Genomic DNA, 27,979 nt, shown 5'->3' with positions numbered 1-27,979 from the left:
AGATATTATTAATCTTTTATTGATTATGCATGTTGAAAATATCTTCTTCCAGTTCAAAACAGGTGCTTTCATTTGCTTTAATATTTCTTCTGATTAGCATGTGGTCTTAATTTTAACACAGCTAAATTCATTCATGTTTTAATTTACATTGGCATATTTTGTGTTTTAACAAATCCTTCTCTACCTGAAGTTCAGACAGAAATCCACCAATATTTTTCACTAAAATATTTACTTTTGCCTTGTAGGTCTTTAATCCATCTGGAATTGATTTTTTTGTGGGGCAGGCAGAAATCCAGTTTTATTTTTTCCTGTATGGATAAGCAATTTATGATGGTTTTTCTATTACATCATTTGTATTTTCTGGGATTGAATTGGACATTGTACTTTAGTTAAAATCATGCATGATACAGAACGGGACACATTTCTTAGACAAAATCTTTCCATCATTACTCTAACTGTGGAGGAAAGGAGAGAGGTTCTTTCTTCACCAATACGCTTTTTTTTTTTTTTAAGCTGTAAACTTTCTTTCATACATTTTCTTAGTGTCATAATTATTTGATTTACTTTGCTCTAGATAATTTCTCAGAAAGGTTCTTTCAGGGTAAGTTAGACCGGGCTATATATTATTGCCCCCTAAACCTCCTTTCATCGTCACTAACAATAACAAGTGAAATGTGTGATTTGAGTGTTTCATCTTCCTCAGCGGAGGTTCCATCCAGATCATTCAAGGGTCACTTTGAAGGAAGTATATATTTGAATGTTCTATACATTTGGGGAAGGACCCATTGGATCAGGAGTGAAAAGCTCCTGAGGTGGTATTGTCTGCACTGCATTTGCATGTGTACCCAGTACAAGTGTGGGATGTGTTTAGCAAGCACTGTGGCCTCAGAAATGAAATCCAGATCTCTGTGGCTAGCAACAGCTAGTGGTTTCCAATTATGGTTCTCCAGGAAGAGAGACTTATTCTCATAAGAAGGAGAAATACTACTTGACCAAGTTAGCATATATTATTATTTTTGTAATCTTTTGAGCCATACACTAGAAAATACTGGCCACTTAAAAACAAAACAAAACAGCCTATCCTTATTATTTTAAAATGTTATCTTGTTAAACAAGTTGCATCAGAAGAGTTTCACAGGAACACAACAGCAATCTCTCATTTTTATTTAACAAGATTTTTGCACAATGGACAAATGGAATTGATCCAATGCTGAAGAAGGGAGGTATTATTAAAAACCTAGTAATATAGAGAGAAAACATTGTTTTCACTGAGCTACTGAAGGAAAACCCAACCCGGCTATTATCTGCAATTCTTATCCAGCATATATTCCTCTCTCTGATTCTGCAGACCAATGTTGCTGTTGAGTCAGTCTGTGGTTAAACCAGAGGCCCACACGATACTGCCGTCTGTTACAACCACCTCACAATGACATACCATGTGCAAACGTAGGCAGTTGCTTTGGAAAAACATTTGTCTTTCAAATTCTTGACAGAACTCCTAGTGATTCAGGAAGACACAGAATTTCTCTAAGAAGTGTTTAAATAAGGAGTTGCTGAAATCTTATCTGTCCAGATTCCAGAATGTAATCTTGTGAGCACAATTTTTCTGAATGGCAATGAAATAGTCCAGTTTTATAGTTGCTATGGGTCTGAGAAAAGCCTGTTTAATTCATGTCAATTCAATTCCATTCAAATATAGTTGCTGAATATCTAACACACAATAGGTCCATTATATAGACTTTACTGAGTATCTATTATATACAAGATACTGTGCTGGGGGAGGTGATGAAAAGCCTTTTTTTTTTTTTTTTTTTTTTTTTTTTTTGCTGCTTCCATGAGGAGACTAAAAACATCTTGGCAGCAAACAATAAGAATTCCTCTGGCAACTTGAAACAAATAGGTTTAGTGGAAATATTTCAGGGGATCTTAGAATTGTAGAATTATTTTGTTCTGTCATTTGCAACATTCATATAAGCAAATAGCCATGTAAGCAACATTCAACCAGTAATGGTTTAAAAGTACACTTGTCATTGTACATTTGTCCTTATCACCATATATTGATATTTTCCATGACAAAATAAACATCACAAGCTTATAAAAACAGTTTTGACTAGATGTATCCTTGTTTATGCCTTTTAGAAGCTAGTTAAAAAATCGAGGAAACATGGATAAAGGTGGGTAAATGTTATAATCCTTGAAACACCTTAAAATATTATTGAAGAATTAATGAACATATTATAGAAATTAGTCTGTTATTGTTTTTATCTGTGAATAATTTGTTGAATTTTACCATATATTAAGCATTCACATTTGGTTTGTCATCTAGCAAACAAGATAGCTAGATATGGACAATTGAATGGGATTGAAATATTCTATATACCATAACTTGTAGTTTTAATGAATCCCATAGTTAGCAATGAAGTTGTGTGGGAGAAATTTGATTTCTACTGCAAAAGGACTACCCAGCCAAGGCTTCAAACTCAAGGCATTTATTTAAAATGTCTTCAATTGCAATAAAAGCATTATAACATAAAAACAAAGAGAGTTGGGAGACAAGGCTTAAGAATAATAGAAACTAATATGTAATATTTAATAACATAATATTTAATAATATAATATTTAACAGGATAATATATTATAATTATATGTAATAAATTATTGCATAATATAATATGTAATAACTTAATATAATAATGTATTATATATTTAACATATAATATATAATACATTATATATTAAATTATAGTATATAATATTATACATGTATACATTGATTATATTATAATGTAATCTATGACTACAATATAATATAATATTATATACAATGATTGTATTATCTACATATATTAGTTCAGTGGTTATATAATACACAGTGATTATATTAATCTACATATATTAGTTCAGAAGCCCAAAATGCAGGAAGCTTGGACCATTTGGCAAATATCTCTAGCAGGAACTAACATTCTGTAGGTTGGTGGTAAGAAGGACTCCTCCTCAAAGTCCCAAAAGCGTTTGATTGGTTGAGATTTGGTCACATCTAATGCTAAAGAAGGGAGGCATTATAGAAACCCAGTAACACAGAGTCTGATCCACAATTAGAGGTGGACATGTGCAAGCCAGGAATTTGCCTTCCCAAAACTTCCAGTACAATGAGGGAAAGGTAATTCTCTCCTTAAATTGGAGGACTACTGAGAAAAAGAATAATGCTGGTAACTGCCTACTGCAGGCAAGGTGGGCACTGTAATTCTACATAGAGATGGATGAGAATGAGAGCCAGGTAGAGCACATTGAATTTAAAGATGAATTAAAAGGCCAGTATGGTTGATGATAGGTAGAGCAACAAGAAATACCTTTGAAAACACACAAGGCACAATAAGGTGGCCACATAAAAGTTAAACTATGAAATGAACACTTTAGGTTTGATTGTCCAGAGATAGGCAAAATTACATAAAAGAGACAGAGTATAGTTCAGGCAGTAAGACAAAACCAAAACCTGATTAAAAAAAAAAAATCTGTTGGGGCAGCTCTCTCCCCTAAATCATTTGTAAAGACCCTGGTTTTGTAACAATTTGAAAATTCATTTTAGTTTTCCTGATCTATAAACAGCTCTTTGACTTCTTTAAACCTCTTGTAATATCTTCTTGGTCCCCTCACTTAAAAGTGAGTTGAATACAATATTTGACACAATTCAAACATAAATAAATTAAGGCATTGCCTTATCAAAAGAAAGAATGTGTCATTCAGAAGGGATGTTGGCCAGTGAAGGAGAAACAGAGAAACACAAGCCTGAGAAAGGAGTGCCCTTATTAGATGGTATAAGCATCTGCTTCTCACAGGCAGATGCTTCATTATCCTGGAAGCAAGCACACTGGGGCATTAACATACCAATCACCAGAGTTGACTCCAAGAGCCATTTTTTTGCTTACCAAAGTGTTTTTGGATAAATTGGCTTTTCTATAGGGAGAGAAAGCGCAACAAAAAGGGATTGCCCAACGGTTCTATCTCTCTGGTTTATATACCTTGGTTTACCTATAAAAATCAGCGTGTATTTTCATCCCAAATATAATCAACTCTGAAAAACTACTAAGGCCAATTACTAATAATGTGATTTTTGAGCTATAAGTCCCAATGAAGAGAGTAACTGAAGCCAGATGGCAGGGGATTTAAGCATGAAAGGGTCTTAATAATAACACTCCTTAAACTTGTGTAATGTCTTACAACTTTCAGAGCACTTTTACTTACATTATCTCATTTGACTATTTTGTGAGGGCAAGCAAGAAATTGAAAACCCTCTTGAAAGTAGGGATACTAGCATGTGATTTGCAGGTAAAAAGTGGCAGAGAGAGTATTTCTCCTGCCATTCCAGTGTTTACCATTGATCTACACTTTCTATAATTTCCTCAGCATATGCTGATCACCATTGGATTGCAAATGGGGAGTAGGACACTATTCTGGCCCTACAAGAGGAGCCATTGCTACAAAGCTGTACAATTACGTAATTCATTCTGTATTTAAGCTTTAAGAGAGATCAAACCAGTCATTCACTAACCCAATCTAAGCACTATAAAACCAACATTTATAAAATACATGAACGCATAAAAGAGAAAATAATATTTAATTCTACTACAAACCCCATGTGTATTTTACACACACATCAAAACTGACATCTGCTCCATTATTTCCTAGTTGTTTTCATTTTTATTATTTTCTCTTTCTCATCTTCCTATTCTTTTCTTCATTTTTTGGCTTTAAAGGAAGGTCTTGGCTACTTACGCACCAAATCACTCACAGCTTTGGAACAAACAACGTATCTTCAGCACTCCAGCTCTGGGGGTCACTCAACCCTAGATCTCATCTGCTTTTCTTTCTCCCAGCAAGATCTTCCCATGTTTCTCTCTTGCTGACTGCCTCCTTTGAGAACATTTTCTGTTTCTTCCTCTGTGTAAAGACCTTTCAAATGAACTCTGTGCTTAGGAAACACAACACACTCTTTTAAAAGCTGTCCTCACATTTTGAGAAGTTGAGAAAGAATGATTTTCCCTTTAATGCTGATTTTCTAGCAGAGGGATAGAATAGATTACACATCTTATATTTTTTTGATCAATTTATGTAAAAATTAATTTTCCTATTATTCAGGGGAATACTTAATTAGTAGCTGTGGCCTTGGAGAGTTGCTCTAAAATATTTTGAAACAAATTCTATTCTCAGACACCAAGGAAAGTTTATTTTTTTATTATTATTAATTAATTAATTTATTTTTAAATATATTTTATTGATTTTGTACAGAGAGGAAGGGAGATAGAAAGTTAGAAACATCAATGAGAGAGAGTCATTGATCAGCTGCCTCTTGCACACCCCCTACTGGGGATATGCCCACAACCAAGGTACATGCCCTTGACTGGAATCGAACCTGGGACCTTTCAATCCCCAAGCCAATGCTCTATCCATTGAGCCAAACTGGTCTCAGCACCAAGGAAAGTTTAAAGTGATAAGGTCATTTTTAAGAGAATGGTTAACCCTATCCAATAAAAGAGTAATATGCAGATTGACCATAACTCCAACACACAATATGGCTGCCTCCATGTGGTCAAAGATCCTGCCTCTATGTGGATACAAGATGGCCACCACAAGATGGCCAGCAGGGGAGGGCAGTTGGAATGGCATGCAAAAGAGGGCAGTTGTGGATGATCAGGCAAGTAGGGGAGGACAGTTGGGAGACACCAGGCCTGCAAGGAAGGGCAGTTGAGAGGTACCAGGCCTGCAGAGGAGGGAAGTTGAAGGTGATCAACCCTGCAGAAGAGGGCAGTTAGGGGTGACCAGGCTGGCAGAGGAGGGAAGTTGGGGGCAAACGGGCTGGCAGGGGAGCAGTTAGACATCAATCAGGCTGGCATGAGAGTGCTTAGGGGGTGATCAGGCTGGCAGGTAGAAGTGATTAGGGGCAATCCAGAAGGCAGGCAGGCGAACAGTTGGGAGCCAGCAGTCCTGGATTGTGACAGGTATGTCCCACTGGGATTGGGCCTAAACGGGCAGTCTGTCATCCCTTGACGGGTCCCAGATTGGAGAGGGTGCAGGCTGGGCTGAAGGACAACCCTTCTTCCCCCTGACCCCCGTGCATGAATTTCATGCACCAGGAGTCTAGTTGAATAATAACTAGAAAGAAAATAGTCCCTTACTTACTTTCCTCCTGAACATAACATGTAATGATTTTTTAAAATACCAAAGTATTTTTTTCCCTGATTTTCATTCACCAGGTGTAATACCCTTAATACAAACTGTTATAAAAAAATTCTACTTCTCAGTTATTTTAGTTATTCTTACAACTATCCATCTATTCATTTTATCGACAAATGTTTATTGAGCATTCTGTTCTGTGTCAGGCAATGTTCTAGGCTCAGGGGTCACAATAGGAAACGGTACAGACAAGGTCCCTGCTATCAGAGTTTTTTTCCTGTTGGGTAAGACAGAGAGCAGGAAACTAAGTAAAATAATTTTAGGTACTGATGAGAGTTATAAAGAAAATAAAACAGGGTAATGTGATAGAAAAAGAATGTGGTGGCGATCTACCTTAGATATTATGCATTTTGCTATCCATTGCTGCAAAATAAGTGACCTCCATACTTGTGGCTTAAAACAATAGCAACTTAGATTTCTCACAGTTCTTTGGTTGGCTGGGATCAGCTGGGTGGTTTTTCTGTTTCACGTTGCAAGATGAAGTCACTCATGGGTCTGTATTCAACCGGGAGCTTGGTTAGCTCTAACATGTCCAATGTGGCTTCTCACCTTCTTGGTCTCTCTCCACGTGGTTTCCTTCATTTGGTAGTCTAGTCTATGTTCTTCAATCCTTAGTTGCTAGAAAGGGTGGAAGCTGTTAAGTCTTATAAAGTTTGGGCCCAGAACTAGCAGTGTATCTTCTATCATAGTTTATTGGTCATAGCGAGTCACAAGGCCATCAGATGCAAGGGAAGGGAAGTAAATGCCATCTCCTGATGAATGAATCAGCAAAGATTTTGTAGCTGTCATTCATTCATCAAATTGTAGAAAATGATTTGATTGCTGACACTTTTCTCTAGACTTTAAACTCTAAAAAAGCAGGGATAATATCTATTGTTGCTCACTCTTGTTAACACTAGTGTCTAGCACTGGTACCAAAAATAAAGTGTCAATAAATTTCAGAAAAGGCTAAAGAAAAGAAATACTTGGTTCATCTATTATCTCCTCCTCTTCTTGTAATCATGGAAGCATTGCTAATGGATCATGGAACTCTTTCTCCTTACACTCTGATAAGAACTCAATATTCTGCTTGACACAGTGATCCAGGTAGTAAAAGTTGTCATACATTATTATATTATATCACCGTGAACAGGAGCCCCAGAGAAGGCTTTAGAGAGGTAGAATGAGCTGGGCTTGGAAAGTTACATAAGATTTCAGAAAAGAATAAAACAGGGATAAGGCCTCTCCAAGTCTATATTGATCCTATAGATGAATCATAACAATATGGCAGATGAATAAAAAACAAACAAACAAATGTCCTCCTTTTGTATGAATGCTTCCTCTTGGGTTTGTGAACAGATTGTAACTTGTGTGTGAAGACAAAGGAGCCCCTTTCTCCAGGCAGATACAATCCTGGTCCAGTGAATGTGGCTTCATCTATTGCTTTGATAGATTGCACAGACTTCCCAGGAGTAAAAGTTACTTTAAGAGGGTATTTGGATATGAATAATTGCAGTGAAACATAAATAAAGGTTATTCTTGAGGGTTTTTTTTTTTCTTTTTATTTTTGAGTTTTTCATTTTTAACTTAAGAGTTTTTTCTTATGAGCAATGGTCTTTCAGGTTGAAGATTCATACCTACAATTTTTAATTTGAGGCCCAGTTTTTCTACCCTGAAATCAGCTGGGTTTACAATGAGAACTAGCATGCATCCAACAATGATTATGTTTCCTTCATGTCAAACCACCAAATGAAAAATGAAAGCACCAATCAACCAAATGTTTTGTCTACATTATGCTAAACTATTAGTTAGTCCAAACCAACACTTATCATCCCCTTTAATTGTCTTGCCAGCATGTAAGGGAATCCATAATCAATGGAAACACCAGAACTCCAACTATTTGTCTGTTTAAGCCAAGGAGATAAATTTAGTCTGTTGACAGATGCTTTCACTTTTCAATCAGATGTTGGAGCATTATAACCATAATAATATATAAAATATATGAGTTTGCATCAGAGTACCTCAACTCTTTAGTATTTGTATACTCTTACAGGTTATACAAAATTTCATAATGTAAATCTTCCTAAAGTTCTATTTTTTTAAGGCTTTGAATTCTATAATATACCCATTACCTTTGAGAGGAATCTTAGCCTAATATTCAAGTTCTTCAACCAAACTGTCATCTCCCTCTTATCCAACTACTTTATGTTTTTCATATTCTAGACCAGGGTTTCTCAACCTAGGCACTGTTGACATTGTGGGTCAGATAATTCTTTGTCATGGGGCCTGTCCTCTGCACTGTAGGATGCTTAGGAACATCCTTGGTCTCTACCCCTTTTCTTTCATGTCATTTTCTATACCCTAATTCATGTGGTTCTTCCTGTTTGATAACCTTGTTGTTGGGAAGTGAGGTAAATATTGTGACAGTGCAGTTTTCTCCTTTCTATGAAGAACCAGGAGTGAGATAAGAGAAATAATCAAACAGGTAAGGGGCAGAAGAAAGACCATGGACTCATTTCAATCCCATCATGTTAATAAGGACAAAGAATACTTACTATATGTCACAATATACTTAATGAAATAGTCTAATATACATCCCAGATGATACACCAAGCTGGATTATCTCATTTAGTGCTTCTCAAAGTCCTATGAAATAAGGACCTTTGTATGCATTTCACAGAGAAGAAAACTGAGGCCCAGGAAGTGTCATTCATTTACCACTGATAACCTAGATAACACAAGGAGCAGCCATGATTCAGTGCCAGGCAGGCTGTGTCCAAGGGTTCTAATAGCATTCCAAAGGGTTAAATGATTTAGGAGACATTATCCTTGAGGTGGTTTGCTTTGGTTTCATCTTCCTGTTATTAAAAGATGGATCACCTGAGAGAAAAAGCCAATTGAATTCCCATTTCCCCGTGTATTTCTATTCCAGGGTTTTCATTTGCCTTTAATGACTTTCTCAGGCCTTCCTCTTGAGAGTGAGACCTTCCAGGGCTGAGCTCAGCCCAAACATGAAACTTTTGGGAAAGAGTTAGGAAAGTCTGTTCAGCTGTTTTTATAAATGGAGAAAAAAAAAATAGACATAAAGCACTTCTTCTCCTCTTCCCCAAAATAACTTAGTGTTTAGACTTTCAAATTAGCATGTTGTCAGACTTTTATGAGAAAGTCCAGAATTAATTGCAAACGACTTGAAGACTCTTTCCTCCTCTTCCTTTGCTGAGCAGAGCTGTGAGCATGAAGCAAACTTTTCTCAGATGGTTGGTGAACTTGTGATGGAAATAGCTGCACAGAAAGCTGGTCAGCCATGGAAGCTTTTGGTTTTCATTTGGGCCTTTCCTATTCATTCTTCCTTTGACCCTCTCCCCAACAGAGCCTTCTCCAGGTTTGCTAAGAGATTGGTAAGTCTCATTAGTGCTGAGTCTAGTACTCAACAAGGGGTTCACTCATTCATCCATTCAAATATATTTGTTGAATTCCCACACTACTAGACATGGTACTTGAAATTTTATGTACATTACTTTATACATGTACCTCAACAAGCCTATGAATGTATGTCATCATCACCAGTTTACATAAATGGAACCCAAGGTATGGTCAGAATATGTTGACTGCCCTTAGACATTAATATTGTGAGTGTAGAACTGAAATTCAACCCACAGATATTTTTTTTTCAAATATATTTTATTGATTTTTTACACAGAGGAAGGGAGAGAGATAGAGAGTTAGAAACATCAATGAGAGAGAAACATCGATCAGCTGCCTCCTGCACACCCCTTACTGGGGATGTGCCCACAACCAAGGTACATGCCCTTGACCAGAATCAAACCCGGGACTTTTCAGTCTGCAGGCCGATGTTCTATCCACTGAGCCAAACCGGTTTCGGCAACCCACAGATTTTTCTGTTTGCAAATCATTGCTTCCTGGTAGCCAAGTACAGCTGAGAGATCTTGCTTATTGTTTATGTTACAGAAGAAAGGGTTGGAGGAACTGGGGATATTGAGCCTGGCCAAAGAAGCTGGCAGGTCTTCAACTAACTTGAAGTGGACAATGGATACATGGGGACTGTGGATCCCTCATAGTGGAAGCCACATCATGAGATATTTCAGTTAAAATATGGAAGGGTGTGCTAAGAGTTAGAACCCCCCCCCCCCCCCCAACAAATGAATTCACTCCCTGAGAGTGAAGGGAGAACCCTGTAATTTGAGGAGTATGTGGGGCCTGTATAATCACTTGGTAGGACTGCAGTGTTATAGACAAGGTTCAGACGGGTGTTGAATAGGTGACTAAGATGAGCTTGGCCCTTTGGGTTGTAATTCTGTGACTCCCTGGCCTTAATAACATGAATTAATATGACCCAGAATAAATTACTTCACCTATTTAGACCCCAGATCCACCAGTTTTGAAGGTTATTTCTAGATTTAGTGTTCTCAGACTCAGTAGCTCTCAGATCCAAACTATAACTAGGGATGTAACTTCAAGTACAGTTTTATTACTATTTCAGCCTGAAAGGTTAACATAATGTTGATATCTTAAGTTTCATGCTTAGGCTAGCTAGCTCAATCCTGGAAACTTGAGCCTGGAATCAAGGTCTTCTTTTGTTAATTCTCTCTTGTTGTTTTTTTTTTTTTATTCCCTTAGTTAAATTCAAAGTTTTCTTTATTAGCTCCCTGGATAACTACGGAATAACTCTCTCCAAATGTTCCTGAACTCCTGATTTATAGACTTCCTGGTCCTTCCAGAATTAGGATCCCATTAGAGTGGGGGATGGGCCATATCAGGAGAGAGTGGCAGCCAGAGATGGAACTATGGCAAGGCAGGAGATCAAGGAGATGGCAATAGAGGACTGGCATAGCTACCAGGTGGCATTCCAGAAAGGTAGGCGGTTTACAAATAACCCGTGTGAAGGGTTGTTGCCAGGATTTGCTATGTTAAATAGATATGACATGCTCAGAATAGTGTGATGGCCACATAATAAGTAGTATAAAACTATTTTCAATTGCATTATTATTATTATTATTATCCTATGAGTCTAATAGTGATTGCACATAATAAGTACTCAATAAATGTCGAATGAACAGAAAAATAAATGAATAGGTCCTTTGAAAAAAAATTTAACAATAATTGAAAGGTAAAGTGGTGGCTGCACGTTTGGGCAATAGTAAGATTTTTACAGAGGAAATGGGAAAACCCTGTAAACGCTGACATCCTGTTAATATTATGTTGTTATTTTAACTGTCGGTCCAGATTTTTCACTGCTATTCTTTTTTTATGATGAAACTCTTGGAAATTTAGAGGGTCTATGGAAAATGTGATTATGGGATAAGTATTTATCATTAGCATGGCCTTTGCCAACTTCTAAGCCTGAATGAGTTTTTGTTTGAGCCAAACAGTTAGAAATTGTTTTCTATTTCTGAAGTTTTCCAAGTGACCAAAATGCCTCTAATTAGAAAAGAAATACCGCTTATTCATTCCGTATGTTTATGGCTAAGTATATGCACATATCAGTGTTCACTGGGCCAAATTGTCTGCTTTTTTATTGAAGAGGGTAGAGAGCCAACTCTTTCCTGGGCATGTGTTGTAGGGGTCACCGTGCCTTATCCTGAGTCCTTGTTCAACCAACCTCAGTCCTCTTTCCTTGCAGCTCATGTTGAGGTTGCATGGGGAGAAATGGGCAAGCAGAGAATTACCAAATCCTTTCTCACGTTTGGAAGTCTGCCAAGCTCCAGGTATTCTCATAGGCCCAACAGCATCCAAGCTGATACTGAGCTGGGATCAGTCCAGTCTACCAGTCCTGGCAAGCTCATGATCAGGAGACGGTAGAGGATTTCCAGGCAGATAGGGATGGAAGATCACACAGTGAGAGTCTGGGATTAGATAAAGGGGCTTATGCTGTCATCCTAATTAATACTTTCCACATTGAGATCATCACAAATGGGGTCTGGCCTTCAGTCTTAGAACCCTGAAGACCAGACTTTTCCAGGGTACTCAGGACCAAATAGTATTTAGTGCTCAATTAATATCAGAAATTAACATTCCTGCTCTGATCGGTTTGGCTCAGTGGATAGAGTGTCTGCCTTCGAACTGAAGGGTCCTGGGTTCGATTCCAGTTAAGGGCATGTACTTTAGTTGCGGGCACATCTCCAGTGGGAGGTGTGCAGAAGGCAGCTGATTGATGTTTCTCTCTCATTGATGTTTCTGACTCTCTATCCCTATCCGTTCCTCTCTGTAAAAAAAAAAAAAATCAATAAAATATATTTAAAAAAAATTAACATTCCTATTCTCTCTCACTTGATAGCCTGGTTGCCAAGTTCTGAAAGCTCTCTTGATGTAGCTACTTAGGTACAGAAATTGTTGCATTTCTTTCATGTGCACCATCTCCATGCTCAAGATAATAAAGAGTAAGCAACTTTGCTAACTGATATTTTCTGGTGCAGCATCCCTTCTCTTGGCCCAAGTAGGGAGGCATGTTTGCAGTCTAAATACACACATAGGAGTTACTCTACTATGATTGGGAACAAATGTTTCTTTGGCTTCTGAGGTGCCTGTCTAGAATGGGGAGGTCAACACTGGTTCATAGACATATATAAAATGTCTCAGGCTAACTTTATACCCATCCATTCATTTCAACCTAAGCACACACAAGATATCCCTTCTTAAAAGAAGGTCTTTAATGAGACTGTGTGAGAATAGTGGCACTTACTTTTGCTTGGCATTATAGTAAACCCTCTCCATGCATTGGCTTATCAGATCCTCACAAAATCCCTGTGTACTATGCCACAATTTTCCCACTGTACAGTGGAGGAAATGGAGACTCCAAGAGGTTGCACCATTTGCTTAGGTTCTGCAGCTAATAAATTGCAGAGGCATGATGAGAATCAGAATCCTGTCTCTCCTTCCTACTCCTAACAGCAGGAGGAAAGAGAGAGATGGAAAGCCGAGCAGGAAAGAGGAGAGAAAGAGCTTGGCTAAGGCATGAGGGAGGGGACAACCAGGACAGGAGTTACTGACACTTGAAGGGTAGGCAAAACTATACCTCAGAGCAAAGTGAACCCACTAGGTTTGTTGCTCTTTATAATTTAACCCATAGTAGAATCATGTGGAAAATGTTAGTGGTTGACTCAGTGGAACTGCCAGCAAAGCATACATTTAAAAAGTTGAAGCGAGCACCCGTGTTTGCTTCATCTTGGAATGAGAGCTGGGCAAAGATCAAAGCAAGAGAAGACGTTCAGGAAACACATTTCTTTGACTGCATGCAGGAGGAAACTTTTCACAACTGGAAAATGCGAGCCATCACTGCCAGCACCAGAGCACAGAGGTTTTACCTCATTAATCATAGCTGTCAGGTTCCTTTCTGTAAACAGCAGGCTGTTGACATAAAAATACCTTCTGTTTTTCATGGAAACGCAAAACAGGGAGATGGTGAAGTGTACAAGTTGTTGGTGTAAAATGCTTGTTGGTGTCAAGATAGGATGCTCTGTGACCTTACCGAAGATGTCTACACCTTAGTGTAGTCACAGTGGCTTCTGTGTACTAGTCAATCATGTGTTGCATTCCTGTGGTTTAGTGAAAATCTCTACCTTCATAGGCTGTCCATTTCAGCCCCTCAAGTAGGGTACACAAGGCTTGGGCTGGTGGGTTAAATGTGGGACTTCAAGTCAGAGAGGTTAGCTGATGTCCATATATTGCCTAACGTGTGAGCAGAGAAGCCATATGCCATGCATGCGTATCCAGGTACCTTGGCAGGGGAGGAGAAAGTGGTCAGGAGACTGAGGGAGGCACTACTAACCTCAAGTCCAAAGGGGGAGGTAGAGAATAAATGGAGCCAAGAGTTGGGGAATTTGATCCATGCACATGTTGGGAAGAATGACACACATTATTCCTGGACAACAGCAATAATAAGACACATTAATAAGGATCAAGGTCAGTTTCTGTTGTCTTCACCACTAGCTACCACCGTAAACCAAGCCTCTGTCATCTCTCATCAGCTACTTAGCCAAGTGGCCTTTCTGCTTCTACTCTGCTGCCTCACTCCCAGAGTGTATTAATCAGATCACATCACTTCTTTCTGTACCTCTCCTGTGCATTGAACTTAGGTTATTATTCAAATTAAAATTAGATAATTATTATTTGAATAATATCTAAATGTGTTAATTAATATCTAAATATATGCTCTTCTTAGATCTCCAATACATAGAAATTAGATTAACATTCTAATTTCTCATGCTAGCCATCTAGTTCCTACATTGCCTGGCCCCAGTACTCTCTAACTTCAAGCTCTTAAATTTCTTCTCTGATTTACTATGCTATACTCACACTGGCTTCCCCTCCCTTCCCTGTCCCCCTCCATCATCTTAGCAAGCATATAAACTTGTCTCTGCTTGGAGGATTTTCTTTTGTGTTCTTTTACCAAAAAAACTCTTCTCTAATTTTAAGGTTTTTGGCCTTCTTCTCAAGATTTGAGTCTCAGTTCCAATATCTCCTACATTCTCAGAGAGGTCTTCCTAAACCATTTCATCTAAAACTAGAGGCCCAATGCACAAAATTTGTGCACGGTGGGGTGGTCTCCTCAGCCCAGCCTGCACCCTCTCTTATTTGGGACCCCTATGATCAGGCCTAAACCAGCAGCAGTCGGACATCCCTCTCACGATCCTGGACTGCTGACTCCTAATTGCTCACCTGCCTGCCTGCCTGCCTGGTCACCCCTAACTACCCCCACTTTTGGCCTGGTCACTACTAATTATCCCCTATCCTGCTAGCCTGGTCACCCCTTTTACTGCCCCCCCTGCCAACCTGGTCATGCCCAACTGCCCCCTTCTGCTTGCCTGGTCACCCTTAACTGCCCCCTCCCCAGCCTGGTTGCCCCCAACTACCCCCCCACTGGCCTGACCACCCCTCACTGCCCTCCCTGCCAGCCTAATTGCCCCCCCATTGCTCCCCTGCCAACCTAATTGCCCCCACTGACCCCCTGCTGGCCTGGTTGCCCCCAACTGCCCACCCCTGCAGGCTTGGTTGCCCCCAACTGCCCCCCTCCCCCCCACTGGCCTCGTTGCCCCACACAGCCTGCTTTTCAGTCATTTGGTAGTCCCTCACTAACCCTCCTGCCGGCCTGATCGTAGGCAGCCATCTTGCGAGGGTGTGAGGGTCAATTTGCATATTACATCTTTATTATATAGAATAATACATATCACTGCCTATCATTCTTTTATATATAGTTTAGTTTATTTATTATCACTTTTTTTCATTAGAGGATCCCAGTGAATTCATTAAATTTTCACATTCAAATGTAAGATCAAGGAGGGCATGGATTTTTTTCCTTTTCTGACCGCTGTATCCCGATACACAGTAGGCAGACAAACATGTTTTGTTTGTTTTTGAATAATGAATAAATGCATGACTGGCAGATCTGCAAGGAAAGTGGTACTTGGACAAGGAATCTTTACTATATTTGGGTTCAGTCTTGACTAACTTCTCTAGCTGTGAATGTTGCCTATCATTTCCAGATAGTGAATACCATGCATTGTCCTAACAGTTCAGTGTCTATAAACACGTGTTATGATCACATGTGCTAATATATGTGAAGGTGCTTGGAAGATATAAAATTGAACAGGAAACCAGTTGCTCTTGGGCAAAAAATTAGCATAATGCATGCAGGTCTAAAAATTTATACTTCACCCCATATAAAATAAGGTGGACAAAAAAGTTCTTTGAGGGAAATTGGGTTTGAATTTTTCCAGTTAAGAAAATCATATAAGGGAAATGTTCATTTCACAGACTATTTAGCACAGATCCTAGAACAGGAAGGGAGTTAAATACGTCTGGTATTCTGCCTTCGGAAAGGAAAACATCGTTAGTGGTTATAAGGCCCATACAGTGGTCATACTACCTGCCTTTGACTCCATTCCTGTCTAGCTATGAGACTTTGGGTGAGTCATTTAACCGCTTTGTGTTTCAGTTTCCCTCATTCAAAAAGTTCAGAAAATATGACATCTATCTATTTGAAATATAACCCTGGGAGATTTATGTAAAATAATGTACAGAAACACTTTGAGCAGTGCTCATTTGATAAATATTAGCTATTATTATCTTCCTTTTGCAACAAAGTGGCTGAATTTTGGAACATTTAAGGAACTTTCTCAAAATTGTACAGCTAATACATGAAAGAGCGAGCCTAGAACCCACAACTGTGCCTCTTAAAGTGCTGTGGCTAAATTTAAGCATTTAAGAAAGATTTAAGCAATTAAACAAAGTTGAAACCTAAAATAGACATTGGCTCCGAAACAATGTGTTACTATAATAGTTTTTTGAAAGAAAAAATACTTATATAGATCTGTATTTAAAGTACTGAAAGAATGTACACCAAAATGCCAATAGTTTTTAGTTTGTGTATAATGGTGGAGTTTGAAAATTCAAACAACTTTCTTTCTTTGTGTTTCACCATTTGCCATATTATCAGCAGTTATGGATTAACTAACCAGAAAAAAAATGCTTACAAGGCAAAGCAACTGCACTAATAACATCAGCAATGACACTTCTATGTCATGTAAATGTGTGACTATATAAATCTTTATATTATTTACAATGCTTTTATGTTTTCCAGATAATTATGGTTTAGGCTCTCACTGAGTTCCCACCGAATCTTGTCCACTGGCCAATCCCCCATGCTGCCACACTCTGACTCTGTGTTTAGGTGTCAGTTTCCACATGTCTACATACTATTTCTATCCTGGGTACCTCAAAGGGGGGCACTTTGAAAATGATTGATGAACAGAGCCATTGCGATTCTGAATCATGAAACAGGATTCCTAAGGACCACCCTAATTTCAAAATTACTAAGATAAGCAATAGGATCTCATTCTCTATACTTAGTGAATTGTTATGCATTTCTGTATTTTATGTCTAACCAAGACTTATGTAGTTGTTTTTCTTTTACATGAAAACTTTCATAAACCACACTTAGCATTTATATTTCATATTCAAGTATTCTGTGTCTACAAGATTTTTATAATCATCCTCTGAAAAATGCCCTAAGGACATTTGGCCATACTACCCTTTTGGTTGATTTCATACCTTCCAGTGATTTTCATGGGCATTTTGTTATTTGTTAAAATGGTTTATAATATAAGTTTTAGGCTTTTCTCAGAAAGTTTTGAGCCTGTTTCTTTCGTGGAGTTATAAAGGAGAGTTTAAAAGGCATTGAAAAGTATGTGAACTATGGAGTAGCCTTTGGTGCTAATGTTTGTAACACTCCGACACCTGCTGTCTTCTCCTGGCTTCTATGAGCGTGGCTTTGGATGCTGCAGAGGATAATGTGGCCTGGTGTTCTTCATCCACAGACTGTAGATAGACAGATCTTTATCTTCAAAGTAGAAATGCTTCAAAATAGGCATGGGGAAGTTTCACATGGTCAGAGGGGAGCATAAAGATGAGTGGTATTAAACAATGAATCATACAGAGAAAGTATCAACAAGGCATTCTGTAAACAGGAACCACTCAGCTTCTGACTGACAGCAGTCAGACATCTAAACTGCAGGAGGAGGTGGGCTGACTGGCCTACAGGGGACAATGCTTGGAGTGGACAACTGGCAGCCTCACAGGACCCCCTACCCTTTGCATTTTATTTTGTTTGATGATCTAGCTCACTAGATAATAATTTGTTGAAAATGTGAGGACATAGTAATGTATGTATGACAACACACAGTTTAATCTGGGGAATATAACCTAGGATTTCTGGGCCTAAGTTATAAAAATAATGATAATGATAATGTCATTAATAACAAGTAGCAATTATAGAGGATTCAGTCTGTCAGGTACTATTCTAAGCATTTGGCATGTACCAATTCCTTTTGTAAAATGCTCCCTTCACACAGTTTGTATTAGGACTGAGGGAAATAACTCAGGTAAAGTTCTTAGGAGTCTGATCAAAATTATGAGTTTCCAAAAGGTTAGCTATTTCATTGTTATTTAAAAAAACAGTACATGCATCTTTCTTCAAATATTACTCTAAGAGTCTTTAAAAGTATTTTTGCTAGATGAAGTCCCAAGGCTTTGTCATATCCCAGAATTATCCACAGCCTAACTCAGTGCCTGATATATATTTATAAAAGCAACACATATCCCACATTGTATGGATGTGTTGTAAGTAGGTATCTCAGGAAAGAAAGCAGTATTTGTTTTCATCCGATTCTCAAAATATTTCATGGTCTAAGAACTAATGAACCCCTACTTTGAACAAAGAATTTGTCAGCATGTGAGTAATGAAGTCCTAATAAAAATAACTGTGAAGCAGGGAGGAAAAAAATCTGTGGTGCTGTTTCCCTGCCATCAGAGGATTTGGAAAAGCCTTGTGATGCTAGCCTCTGGGTTAGCCATCCAGGATAGCTCCCTCCCCCCACCTGGAGATTCCCATTTGCCCGCTGGGGCCATTTACATAAGACTGTGGGATTGCTGGAAGTTCCTCTAGCCTTGAATGGATGATTCAATGTCCGATCATTTTATTCTGGTTTTGTAGAAATCATAGACTGTTAGTACTGGAAAGAGCCCCATCTCTGATCTATTTCAGGGTTTTCAAATTTGTAGCAGATGTGCCACCCCTTCCCACCCTGGTGATGGGGACATGGCTGATGGGGACAGCACTCTTTACATCTGTGTCTTTTAAATTGTTCTTAACACAGTACTGTACGAAACCATTGCCAATGGATTCAAATTAGCACTTGTGAGGAAACTGGTTTCTCATCCACGTCCCTTTCTAATGTCTTTCTATTATAGTTGGGAAAACCGAGGTGATGACATTTAATACGTCCATGGATTAGACTTGAGCACTGTGGAGTGAGTGATATGAAAGCTTTGAAATAGCTTGTGACTACAAACTATTGTAGTTTATAGTCACAATACCAACTCCTTTGCCTATGCTGTTATTTTCCTCATCTTTTATAGGATAAAGGAAAAATGCTTTTAAATGATCATTTACCTTCTTACCACACACCAGTCCAGAGGCAGCTAAAAGCAGGCTTCTGGATGAGGAAATTACAAGTGATTTGTTGAAATAGTATTCCGTATGTTTTTTATTTTAAACAATAAAATAATTATTCAAAGCCTCATCTCTCATCTCTCCTCATCCTTGAAAAGAGCACCATGGGAAAGTCGTATACTCAAATGTAAGACACCCAGAACAGTTACAATTAGCTGAGGATCAATAATTCTCTGAGCCTCAGTTTCCTCTACTGTAGCAGGAAAATATTTGACATTTCATAGGAATAGAAAACTGGATTATTTGTGCATTAAGTGAAAAAAGATGGCTCACTGTTGAAAAGTAGGTTATGAACACTCATTTATTTTCCTCTGTGTGTATGTGTGAAAAGAAAGCAAATTTAAGTGACGATGAGAACTGGCCAGAGAAAGACATGAAATAAACTGCATTTCCATCTTCTTAAAGCATGGATTAAATAGCATAGATGTGGCTTCAGAATAACTGAACACCATTATAGTTCCTATAACTTTGAATAGATCTCTCCCTCTGCATTCTGAGCACTGGCATAAAGTTTTCCAGTTGATTCTATGGGGAAAACTGGAGAAACACTAGAGTTTTCAGGCAGACCAGCAAGCAGACAGAGATCAAAACGGCCTAGATTTTTTTCTTTTTCTTTTGAGGATTGAAAGGGTGGCCAGGGAAGGAAAGAGCACCAGAGATGTAGCTATCCCTCTATCTTTAATATACACTCTAAGTAAACTGTCTTACATCCCATCCTTCTCTTTCCTTTCATGTTGGCCTCTCTTGGCAATGTGAAAGTCACAGATAGAAATTAGAAAATAAGCGAGCATTACACAAGAACATGTTTATTGTCTGAATAATAAAATTTGGCTAAGGAGTTATTAGAATCCCCCCCTTACCTGAAGTACAAGCCTCCAATAAGCAAACAGAAGCGAGACCCCCCCTAAATGAGAAAGAATATATTGACAACCTCACTCCTAAGGCATTTGGGGGTGTGTTCAAACAAACAAGCTACTTCTTCTTAATGGACCAGAGCACGGATGACACAGACACACAGTGAGAGACATCGCAAATCAACACATCGATGTGAGTGCCCAACCACCACAAACCTCAGACTTCTTAAAGGTGGCCAGCCGCTTGGATTTATACACACAGAGGCACTGGCACATCTCCCTGCAAAGGATGATTTGCATGTAGTTTCTAGCCAATACTCTTACCAAAACACAAAACAAAACAAAAAAACCTTAGAGACAATGGTAATAAATAAGAGAGAAAAAGTGAAGAGGAGACAGCAGCTTCCATCTGCCCGGAGCATGCAGAGCCGCGCTGGGCCTCCTCGGAAACATAGGCAGCTCTGCCAGCTTCCAGCGCCCAGGGGAGAAGGCTGCGAGGGGGGAGAAGCTATGCACGCTGGCTGCTGTCTGTGTATTTGCAGCAAATCTCTACGAGGAGGGGGTGGGGAAAGCTCAACACTGTGTCCTGGGTGTCCTTTGGGGGTGGCTGAAACAGGTGTCTCTGCAGCTACCAAGCCTCGGAGGAAAAGGTGGGAGGCCTGGCTTACCACGGTTGTTGGCAGGTGGCAAATCCATGGCAGACCCGTCTCATAAATAATGTACAGAAACCAAACCCACTTCGTTCCTTTCCCAAGATGACTTCAGATCATTCTCCAAGTGCAAATCTGAATATAAAGATTATCTTCGTGGGGGAATGTCAGCCCTGCCTTCTGTCCCCCTCCCTCCACGGCAGGGCAGACACGGTCCCCTCTGCTGGCAGGACGCCCCCCCGGTCCCCTACACCTTAAGGTAATCGTTCTTCAGCCGGCCTAGCCGGGTCCCGTGGCTCCGGATGGTGAGGGCCAGCAGCTCGTACCGGTCCCGGAGGCCCGCGGAGATGTCCAGCGTCTCCTTCAGGAGGGACTTGGTGTGCACCAGCATCCCCAGGAAGTCCTCGTTGAGCCTGCTCTCCTGCCGGCTGTCCTGCTCCTGGCCCTGCTTGAACTTGCTCTCCAGCTCCGTGAGGGACTTGTCCGAGTTGGAGTAGGCGTCCCCGATCTGGTGGGACTCCCGGCGCAGGTACTTGCCGTAGCTCTCCTCTCCGTCCAGGTCGTAGGAGATGCTCTTGCTGATGCCCTCCAGGACCCGCCCCGCGTCCTCCACCTGGCGGCCCAGCACCGTGAACTGCTCCCGCAGCGTGAGGCTCAGCAGCCGGCCGGCCGGGCCGCCCTCGCCCTGCGAGCAGCGCCGGTGGTCACTCACCCTGAAGAGCAGCTGGCACTTCTCGGGGTCGTCGTTCTCCTCGTAGTCCCCGTCGGGCACGAAGTAGTGGTGCAGCGTCCCGTTGGACATCTCCGGGTAGAGGGGGCCGTCGAAGTAGCCCTGGCACAGGTGGCAGAAGAGACCCATCCAGAGCAGCTGCAGGAAGGCCATCTCGTGGCTTCAGGAGGACAGGGGACCCCTGGAGAAGACTTGGGGCCCGGGGACACGAGGAAGGAAGGGGGTCCCCTTTGGAGTCAGGGCCGCCTCCCTGAGACAGCGTCAGCCTCAGGCCCCGCCGGCTTGCTGCTCCCTGGTGCCCCCTCTCCAGCAGGCTTCATGGGGCTGCGGCCCCAGCGCCTGGGTAGCAGGGTCAGCAGCGCAGGATGCACAGGGATCTGTGTTCCCTCCCGCTCTAAGTAGGTACGTGCTGCTGCTGCTGGGCGGCTGCAGCTCAGCAGGCTCTTTCCCCTGCGGGATCCCAAGGCTTGGCAGGACTGGCTCTGTGGCTCTCAGCTCTCCTGCTGCTGGAAGCTGGAGCCTGGAGCTGGAGAGAGAGAGAGGCTGGCTCTTGCCCTCTGGTACTATTGCAGCTCCTGGGCTGGGTGGGAATGCGGAGCTTTTCCTTTGGCTAATGATATCCTGAGGATCTCTCTGCTCTCAAATTACAGCTGGTTTCGTCACTTGGAAGCCAGGGAACAAGTTTGGAAAGAAACCTCTCACCAGGTCCCTGTTATTAAAGGTACAGGGTCTCTTTTTTAAGATTGGAAGGGAGACCCTAAAAAAACCCCCACCGACTTTGGCTTAAAGGAGAACATGGGGACAGGACAGCTGGAATTCTCACAGCAAAAAGACTGGTTTGCTTTTAATACAGGGGGAGGATGAAGGATGATTACTCTGGAGAAAAGACATTTCACATGTTTCATAAGAATCAGTTAGAGTGAATTCGATGAGTATGTCTTTCATTAGAAAGTTTCTGACTTTGAGACAGATGTGAAGTATTAGAAAGTGGCAGTTTGATTTGAAAATGGTTAGTTAAAATTTATAATAACAATACTTTGGATGAAATAGGAAATAGAAAACTGGTGAATTCATGTTTATTAGTATACATAATAATAAAAGCTGAAATGGAATTTTACTGGTTTAGTAAGTAAATGGGCAACTGAGATAACTTTAATTTTATGAAAAACCATCCGTGCTAAGCTCCTGCATTGTATCTTTAACCTGACCCTTTACAGCTATTATTGAGGATACTTAAAAGTTTTCGAAGAATAAAGGGCTGGCACTGTTTCCCCATTTTCCAGATGGAGAAACAAAGGGGAATTATGTTAAGCAAATTGATTATAGTCATAAAGCTATATTGTAGTTAAGATTGTTGTTGAGACAGCACTTATTAAGTCACAGAATCTTTTAACTTAATTCAGGGGGGAAAAGGTATTTTTTTAACCCAGCCATTATAGTTTCTGATTTATTAATTGATTAGCAAATAACCATCCTTCAGGACATCTCATTTGTTCAACCAATGTTTACTGGTCATCCTATATAATAAAAGACTAATATGTAAATTGACCGAACGGTGGAACAACCGGTTGCTATGATGTGCACTGTCCACCAGGGGGCAGATGCTCAATGCAGAAGCTCCAGCTGGCGGTCAGTATACTCCCACAGGAGAGCACAGATCAACCAGAAGCCGGGCTCACAGCTGGCGCCTGCAGTGGCTGTGGTGGGAGCCTCTCCTGCCTCTGTGGCAGTGCTAAGAATGTCTGACTGATGGCTCCCAAACATCCATATCCATCAGTCAGACACCCCCTGAGGGCTCCCAGACTGTGAGAGGTCATAGGCCAGGCTGAGGAAACCCCTCGAATGTACGATTGTGCATCGGGCCTCTGGTTTACTATATACTACAGTCTATTAAGTAGTAGTATATAGAATAGAGCAATGAACAGAAGTAGAGACAAATTCTTGCCCTCCTGGAGCTTATGTTCTGGGAAATGGAGAGGGGATTAGATTAATACTGATAAGACATTTTGTATGGTGGGTAGCAATGGGGTTGCAGAGGAAAGACAGGGAAGGGATGGGGAAAGCAGGAGGCAGCATTCCTAACATGGTTATGTCCTCTTTCAACTTAAAATATAACAAACACTCACACGATTTGCCTGTGTTTATACTTATCTCCCTCTCCAAGTCATAGGTGGCTGGTATCGTTCAGAGCCACAGTCCGTACAACTTTGGGACTGTCACATTTATTGCCATCACTTTCACTGACATGGGGCCAGACTCCTGGATAGACATGAGAAGTCTGCTTAAGTAATTGGATATTTTGTTAATGTGGTGTCACATGCATAGATTTTTGAGACATGTTAACTGCATATTTTTTCAATATTAACCAATTTATTTCCTAACAAACTACAATATGTTTTAAATATATTTTATATGTATTTTACATATATTATCCCCATTTTACAGATAAACAGGTTAAGTAGCTAGTTTCAGACCCAGGTAATTTGACTCTAAACAGCATATTAAAAAATATAAAACCTTTCATGAATTTGCAAAGGGGACTAACTAATCTTCTCCATATTGTTCCAATTTTATTATATGTGCTGCCAAAGTGAACACTTGACTGCACACTTCCATTCTTATCTGCATATTTGGCATCATAAAAAAACATAGACCAAAGGAGTCTTCTTTATGCTGATGCTCACTAAAAGGCTATGGCTTATTTTCACTGTGCAGGTTTTCCCCACTATCTGAAAATACAGTGTTTCTATGAAACCGTCTTTAATGGCATAAAGCAATTACCATTAATTTATACAGGAAAAACTAGGGAGCATTCCCACACCCAAATAATAATCAAACCAATCATACCAAATAACAGATAATGCTTAAAATAACACCGACATGGAGTACAAGCAGGAATGATATACTATACAGCCTATATACACTAGAAATAATGCATGTATGGTATAGTTACAAGTGAGCACTGCCTCTCTAACCAGTTTGCTGCAAAAAAAAAACAACATTAAAAACAAAAAACAAAACTGAATACTATTTTATCTTTTTTTTTAAAAAGCAGAAATATTCTTCGGATTTTTTAATTTTTATTGTTGTTAGTAAAAATAAGTACCAATGTAGGTCTTTCATAAAAGTGAAGTGGTGCAAGGTGACCTTTGGAAAAGCAGGGCATACCTATAGTCCAGCAGAAAAATACAAACTCCTCTGGTTTAGAAACTGAATTTTTGGACTCAAGAACCACATGGCTTCATTCCTTTGCCCTGGGGCATTCACAGATGATGACAGATGGATTAAAACTGGCTTTTGGCAAAGAAGGGAAGAGGGCTTGACTCTGATTCACTCCACTTCCTACACAATCTGCTCCAGAATTACTAACCAATTCTTCTAAGCACATATCTATTAAGCACTTACTACTGCTTGTCCTCCACTACCTACAGGGTGCAGTGCTAAGTTAGGCACAGATACAAAAAGGTGCAACAAAAATTTAAGTCCATAGAGAGCTTGCTCTTTGGTTGGATATATGTATATGCACACACATGATCAGGATAAGAGAGTATTTACTTTTCCTGCAGTTTTCTCATGTAACAATATGAACCTTCTGTTAAGTATCACCATTTTTGGTTCTACTTCCTCAGCTTATGTTCATTCTTGGGCATCTCTTTCATTTGTGTTTCTGACATGGCTATTAGTTCTCAGGACTACAAACATCCTTATTCATGTCTACCAGGAATGACAGATTAGATCCTTGATAGCTCAAATGCAGCTCCTCCAAATCCACATTGATGGTTATAGCCTGATTTCAATCATTAATCCACAATCTAGATATATTCCCTTTCTGGGAATCAAACTCACAACCATTTGGTGTATGGGGTGACAGTCCAACCAACTGAACCACCCAACAAAGGCTAAGTAATTTAATTTTTAATAATGGCTATGTTGAACAACTGGCTTGCAAAATTCCTGAAAACTTCATTGGCTCTCATGAGCAGGTGCTAGTAGGCAACAGCATACCACAACTTGTTCATTTTTAAAAGTTATTTATTTGTAGGTTATTCATATGTGCCCACTTTCTCCTTGGGCTGGTCTACTAGAGTCAGAGTTAAGGTGGGTCTCCGAGGATCAGCTTAAAATAAATGGAGCCGGAGGAAATGTCCAAGAACAGATGTCAGAGGACTTTGAAGAATAAGTAGAGGAAGCACCTGATAGAAACCACAGTTGAGTCTAGAGCTGAAAACCAGAGACAGAGTCAAAGGGTTGGCACTGGGCAAATTTCAGGATAAAGGAGGACTTCAGGAGCCATGGCCAGAGTTGTGTAAATAAGTAGGGGAGCTCCTTCACCCAGTACAGCTGCTCATATGCTGTCCTTGCCATGCAATGTTAGTAAGGTTGGCTAGCTCAAGACTTGCTTATCTTTTATCCTTTTCAGTGCTCTTTAAAATCAAGATTCTTTGGTCCAATTACCACTTCAGAGAGGGAAGCAGGAATTTAAGCACTATGAGCCTAAAGACCTGTAAGATTTTTGTGATTTTTCTCTTGACAAAGGTTTTTGTGATTCCCTGGCTGTTTCTGATTATGGTAATAATAGAAGTTTTCTAGAAATGGGGCTTGCAATCACTAGGTATAAGGAGGGTTGGAGAAATAGGGTCCCGCTATACAGTCTAGAAGCCAAAAGGGGCCTCAGGGAAGTGGAAGCCCTATACCCAATAAAACAGTCAGACTGAATCCCTGGGCCACATCAAAGAGGAAAAAAGAACAAAGGGGATTAGCCTGGACTTGATTAGAGATCAGGGCAGGAGAAGCAAGGAAAAGAAGAGAAGGGGGAAGATGAGAAGGACAGTATTTAGCACTTTGGGGGGTATTTTAATCAAACAAACAAATAATTAGTAGTTATTGAGCAGCCATTGTTTAAAGAGGGTGGGAAGAAGAGAGGAAGAGATATGGATGAGAAAGAAAGGAAAGAGAGAAGTAGGGAAGGAAGGAAGGAAGGTAGCAAGCAGGCAAAGAAGAAAAGAAGATAAAGAATGGAGAGAGTGGAATAAGTTTTGATTATCTAGTCTGTTATTTATTCATTTATTGTTGCTTATTATTGACAATATTACAGATATCCCCCATTTACCAGCCTTTGCCCACTTCCACCCAGCCCCTGCTTCCCCCTCCCCTGGCCTTCACCACATTGTTGTCTATCCATGGGCTATGCATATATGTTCTTCACCTTCTTTTGTCTAGTAGCCCCCATCCCCTTCCCTCTGACATTAGTACCCATGACTCTGGTTCTATTTTGTCAGTTTATTTTATTAGATTCCACATATTAGTGATATCATATCTAGTCTGCTATTTATTTGTTACATTAACCCAGTGAAGTGGTTATTATTATTTGCTATAAGAATATTGGTTAGGGGCAGAGGAGAATTAATTAACAAGAGCAATTAAAGAAAATCTCCATTATATATAGACAATAAAACACACCCATGAAAACATAATCAGAATGCTTACAAGGAAATAAGTATAATGTGGGAAGTATCTAGTCAGTTCTCCCAATCTTTCTCTATTTGTCAGAATAAGCTATGATACACCACGATAACAAACACCATTAAAATGCTAATACCAAATTCAAGTCTCATGCAAGCCAAGGTGATTCAGTAACTCTCCTCTATGCCTTAATTGTAATGTCATTTCCTGTCATTTCTTAACTTTAATGTCATTTCTCCTAAGAACCCCTCCTTGATTTCTGGATTTTAATTAGTCCTCCCTATCATTCTACCTATTAGTTCTCCTTTTTGTACCACCTTGTTCTTTTCCTCATGGTACTTTCCACTATTTATAATTGAACTTTAGGTATTTATTTGTTCTAGGTGTGTCTCTATAGCTTGACTCACATTGCTTAGAGATAGAAGCTGTGTTCACTTCTATCTCCCCACTGCCTGGATCAAAGTGGTGTACTTAATGAATATATGTCAGCACTCTGACTTAAGTTGGTAACTTCCTATTTAGTGTTTTGACACCCTATTTTTGTAATTAGTGGTACCTTTTCTTAATTTTTTAAATAATATGTATTGCATTTTATGGGGTTATCTATTAACCTGGTATATTCCCTTCCCCCTCCCCCACTTGACTGTGAGTTCAAGTGTAGGGATGTGTTTTAGTTACCTTTATATCCTTTGTGATTAGCACAGAGCCAAGCAGATAGCCAAATATTTGTTAGTTGTTGTGATATCCAAAATATATAATTTAAGGAATTCTACTCTTTAGTGATGGCCAGAGAATCTGAGTACATGTTTCGTCTGGCCAAATCAGCCAGTGATATCTCACACTTAATCTGGATAATCCTGGCAGAATAGAAGGGACAGAGCCCTGTGAATTCCATGATTCAGAACATCCAGAAGGGAGTATCTCTCAAAGGCTGACTTCTGACCTATCCTAAGTAAACTGTGCAGCAGACTGTACAGACTGTCCTAGGATGTTCTGGGCTGTGAACTGCAGAAGCATCAGACCACCCTGCAGGGCAATTTGCTGT

General features: G+C 39.9%; 1 protein-coding gene and 1 long non-coding RNA gene across 2 annotated transcripts in view; one reads left to right on the top strand and one right to left on the bottom strand.

Annotated features, from left to right (window-relative positions):
• The window catches only part of LOC311627276, a 570,423-nt gene that overhangs the window by 16,995 nt on the left and 525,449 nt on the right, over positions 1-27,979 (top strand). The window lies entirely within an intron of this gene.
• On the bottom strand, positions 20,028-22,089 carry FIBIN (fin bud initiation factor homolog). The gene has a single exon (XM_084893808.1). It carries the CDS (start codon positions 21,622-21,624, stop codon positions 20,989-20,991), a length of 636 nt encoding a protein of 211 aa, XP_084749934.1. The 5' UTR covers positions 21,625-22,089; the 3' UTR covers positions 20,028-20,988.

The sequence above is a fragment of the Pipistrellus hanaki genome (assembly GCF_964339955.1).
Source record: "Pipistrellus hanaki genome assembly, chromosome: 9".
In the NCBI taxonomy this organism is placed as follows: domain Eukaryota; kingdom Metazoa; phylum Chordata; class Mammalia; order Chiroptera; family Vespertilionidae; genus Pipistrellus; species Pipistrellus hanaki.
The sequence above is the reverse complement of the archived record's forward strand: the minus strand, read 5'-3'. Positions and strand labels throughout refer to the sequence as shown.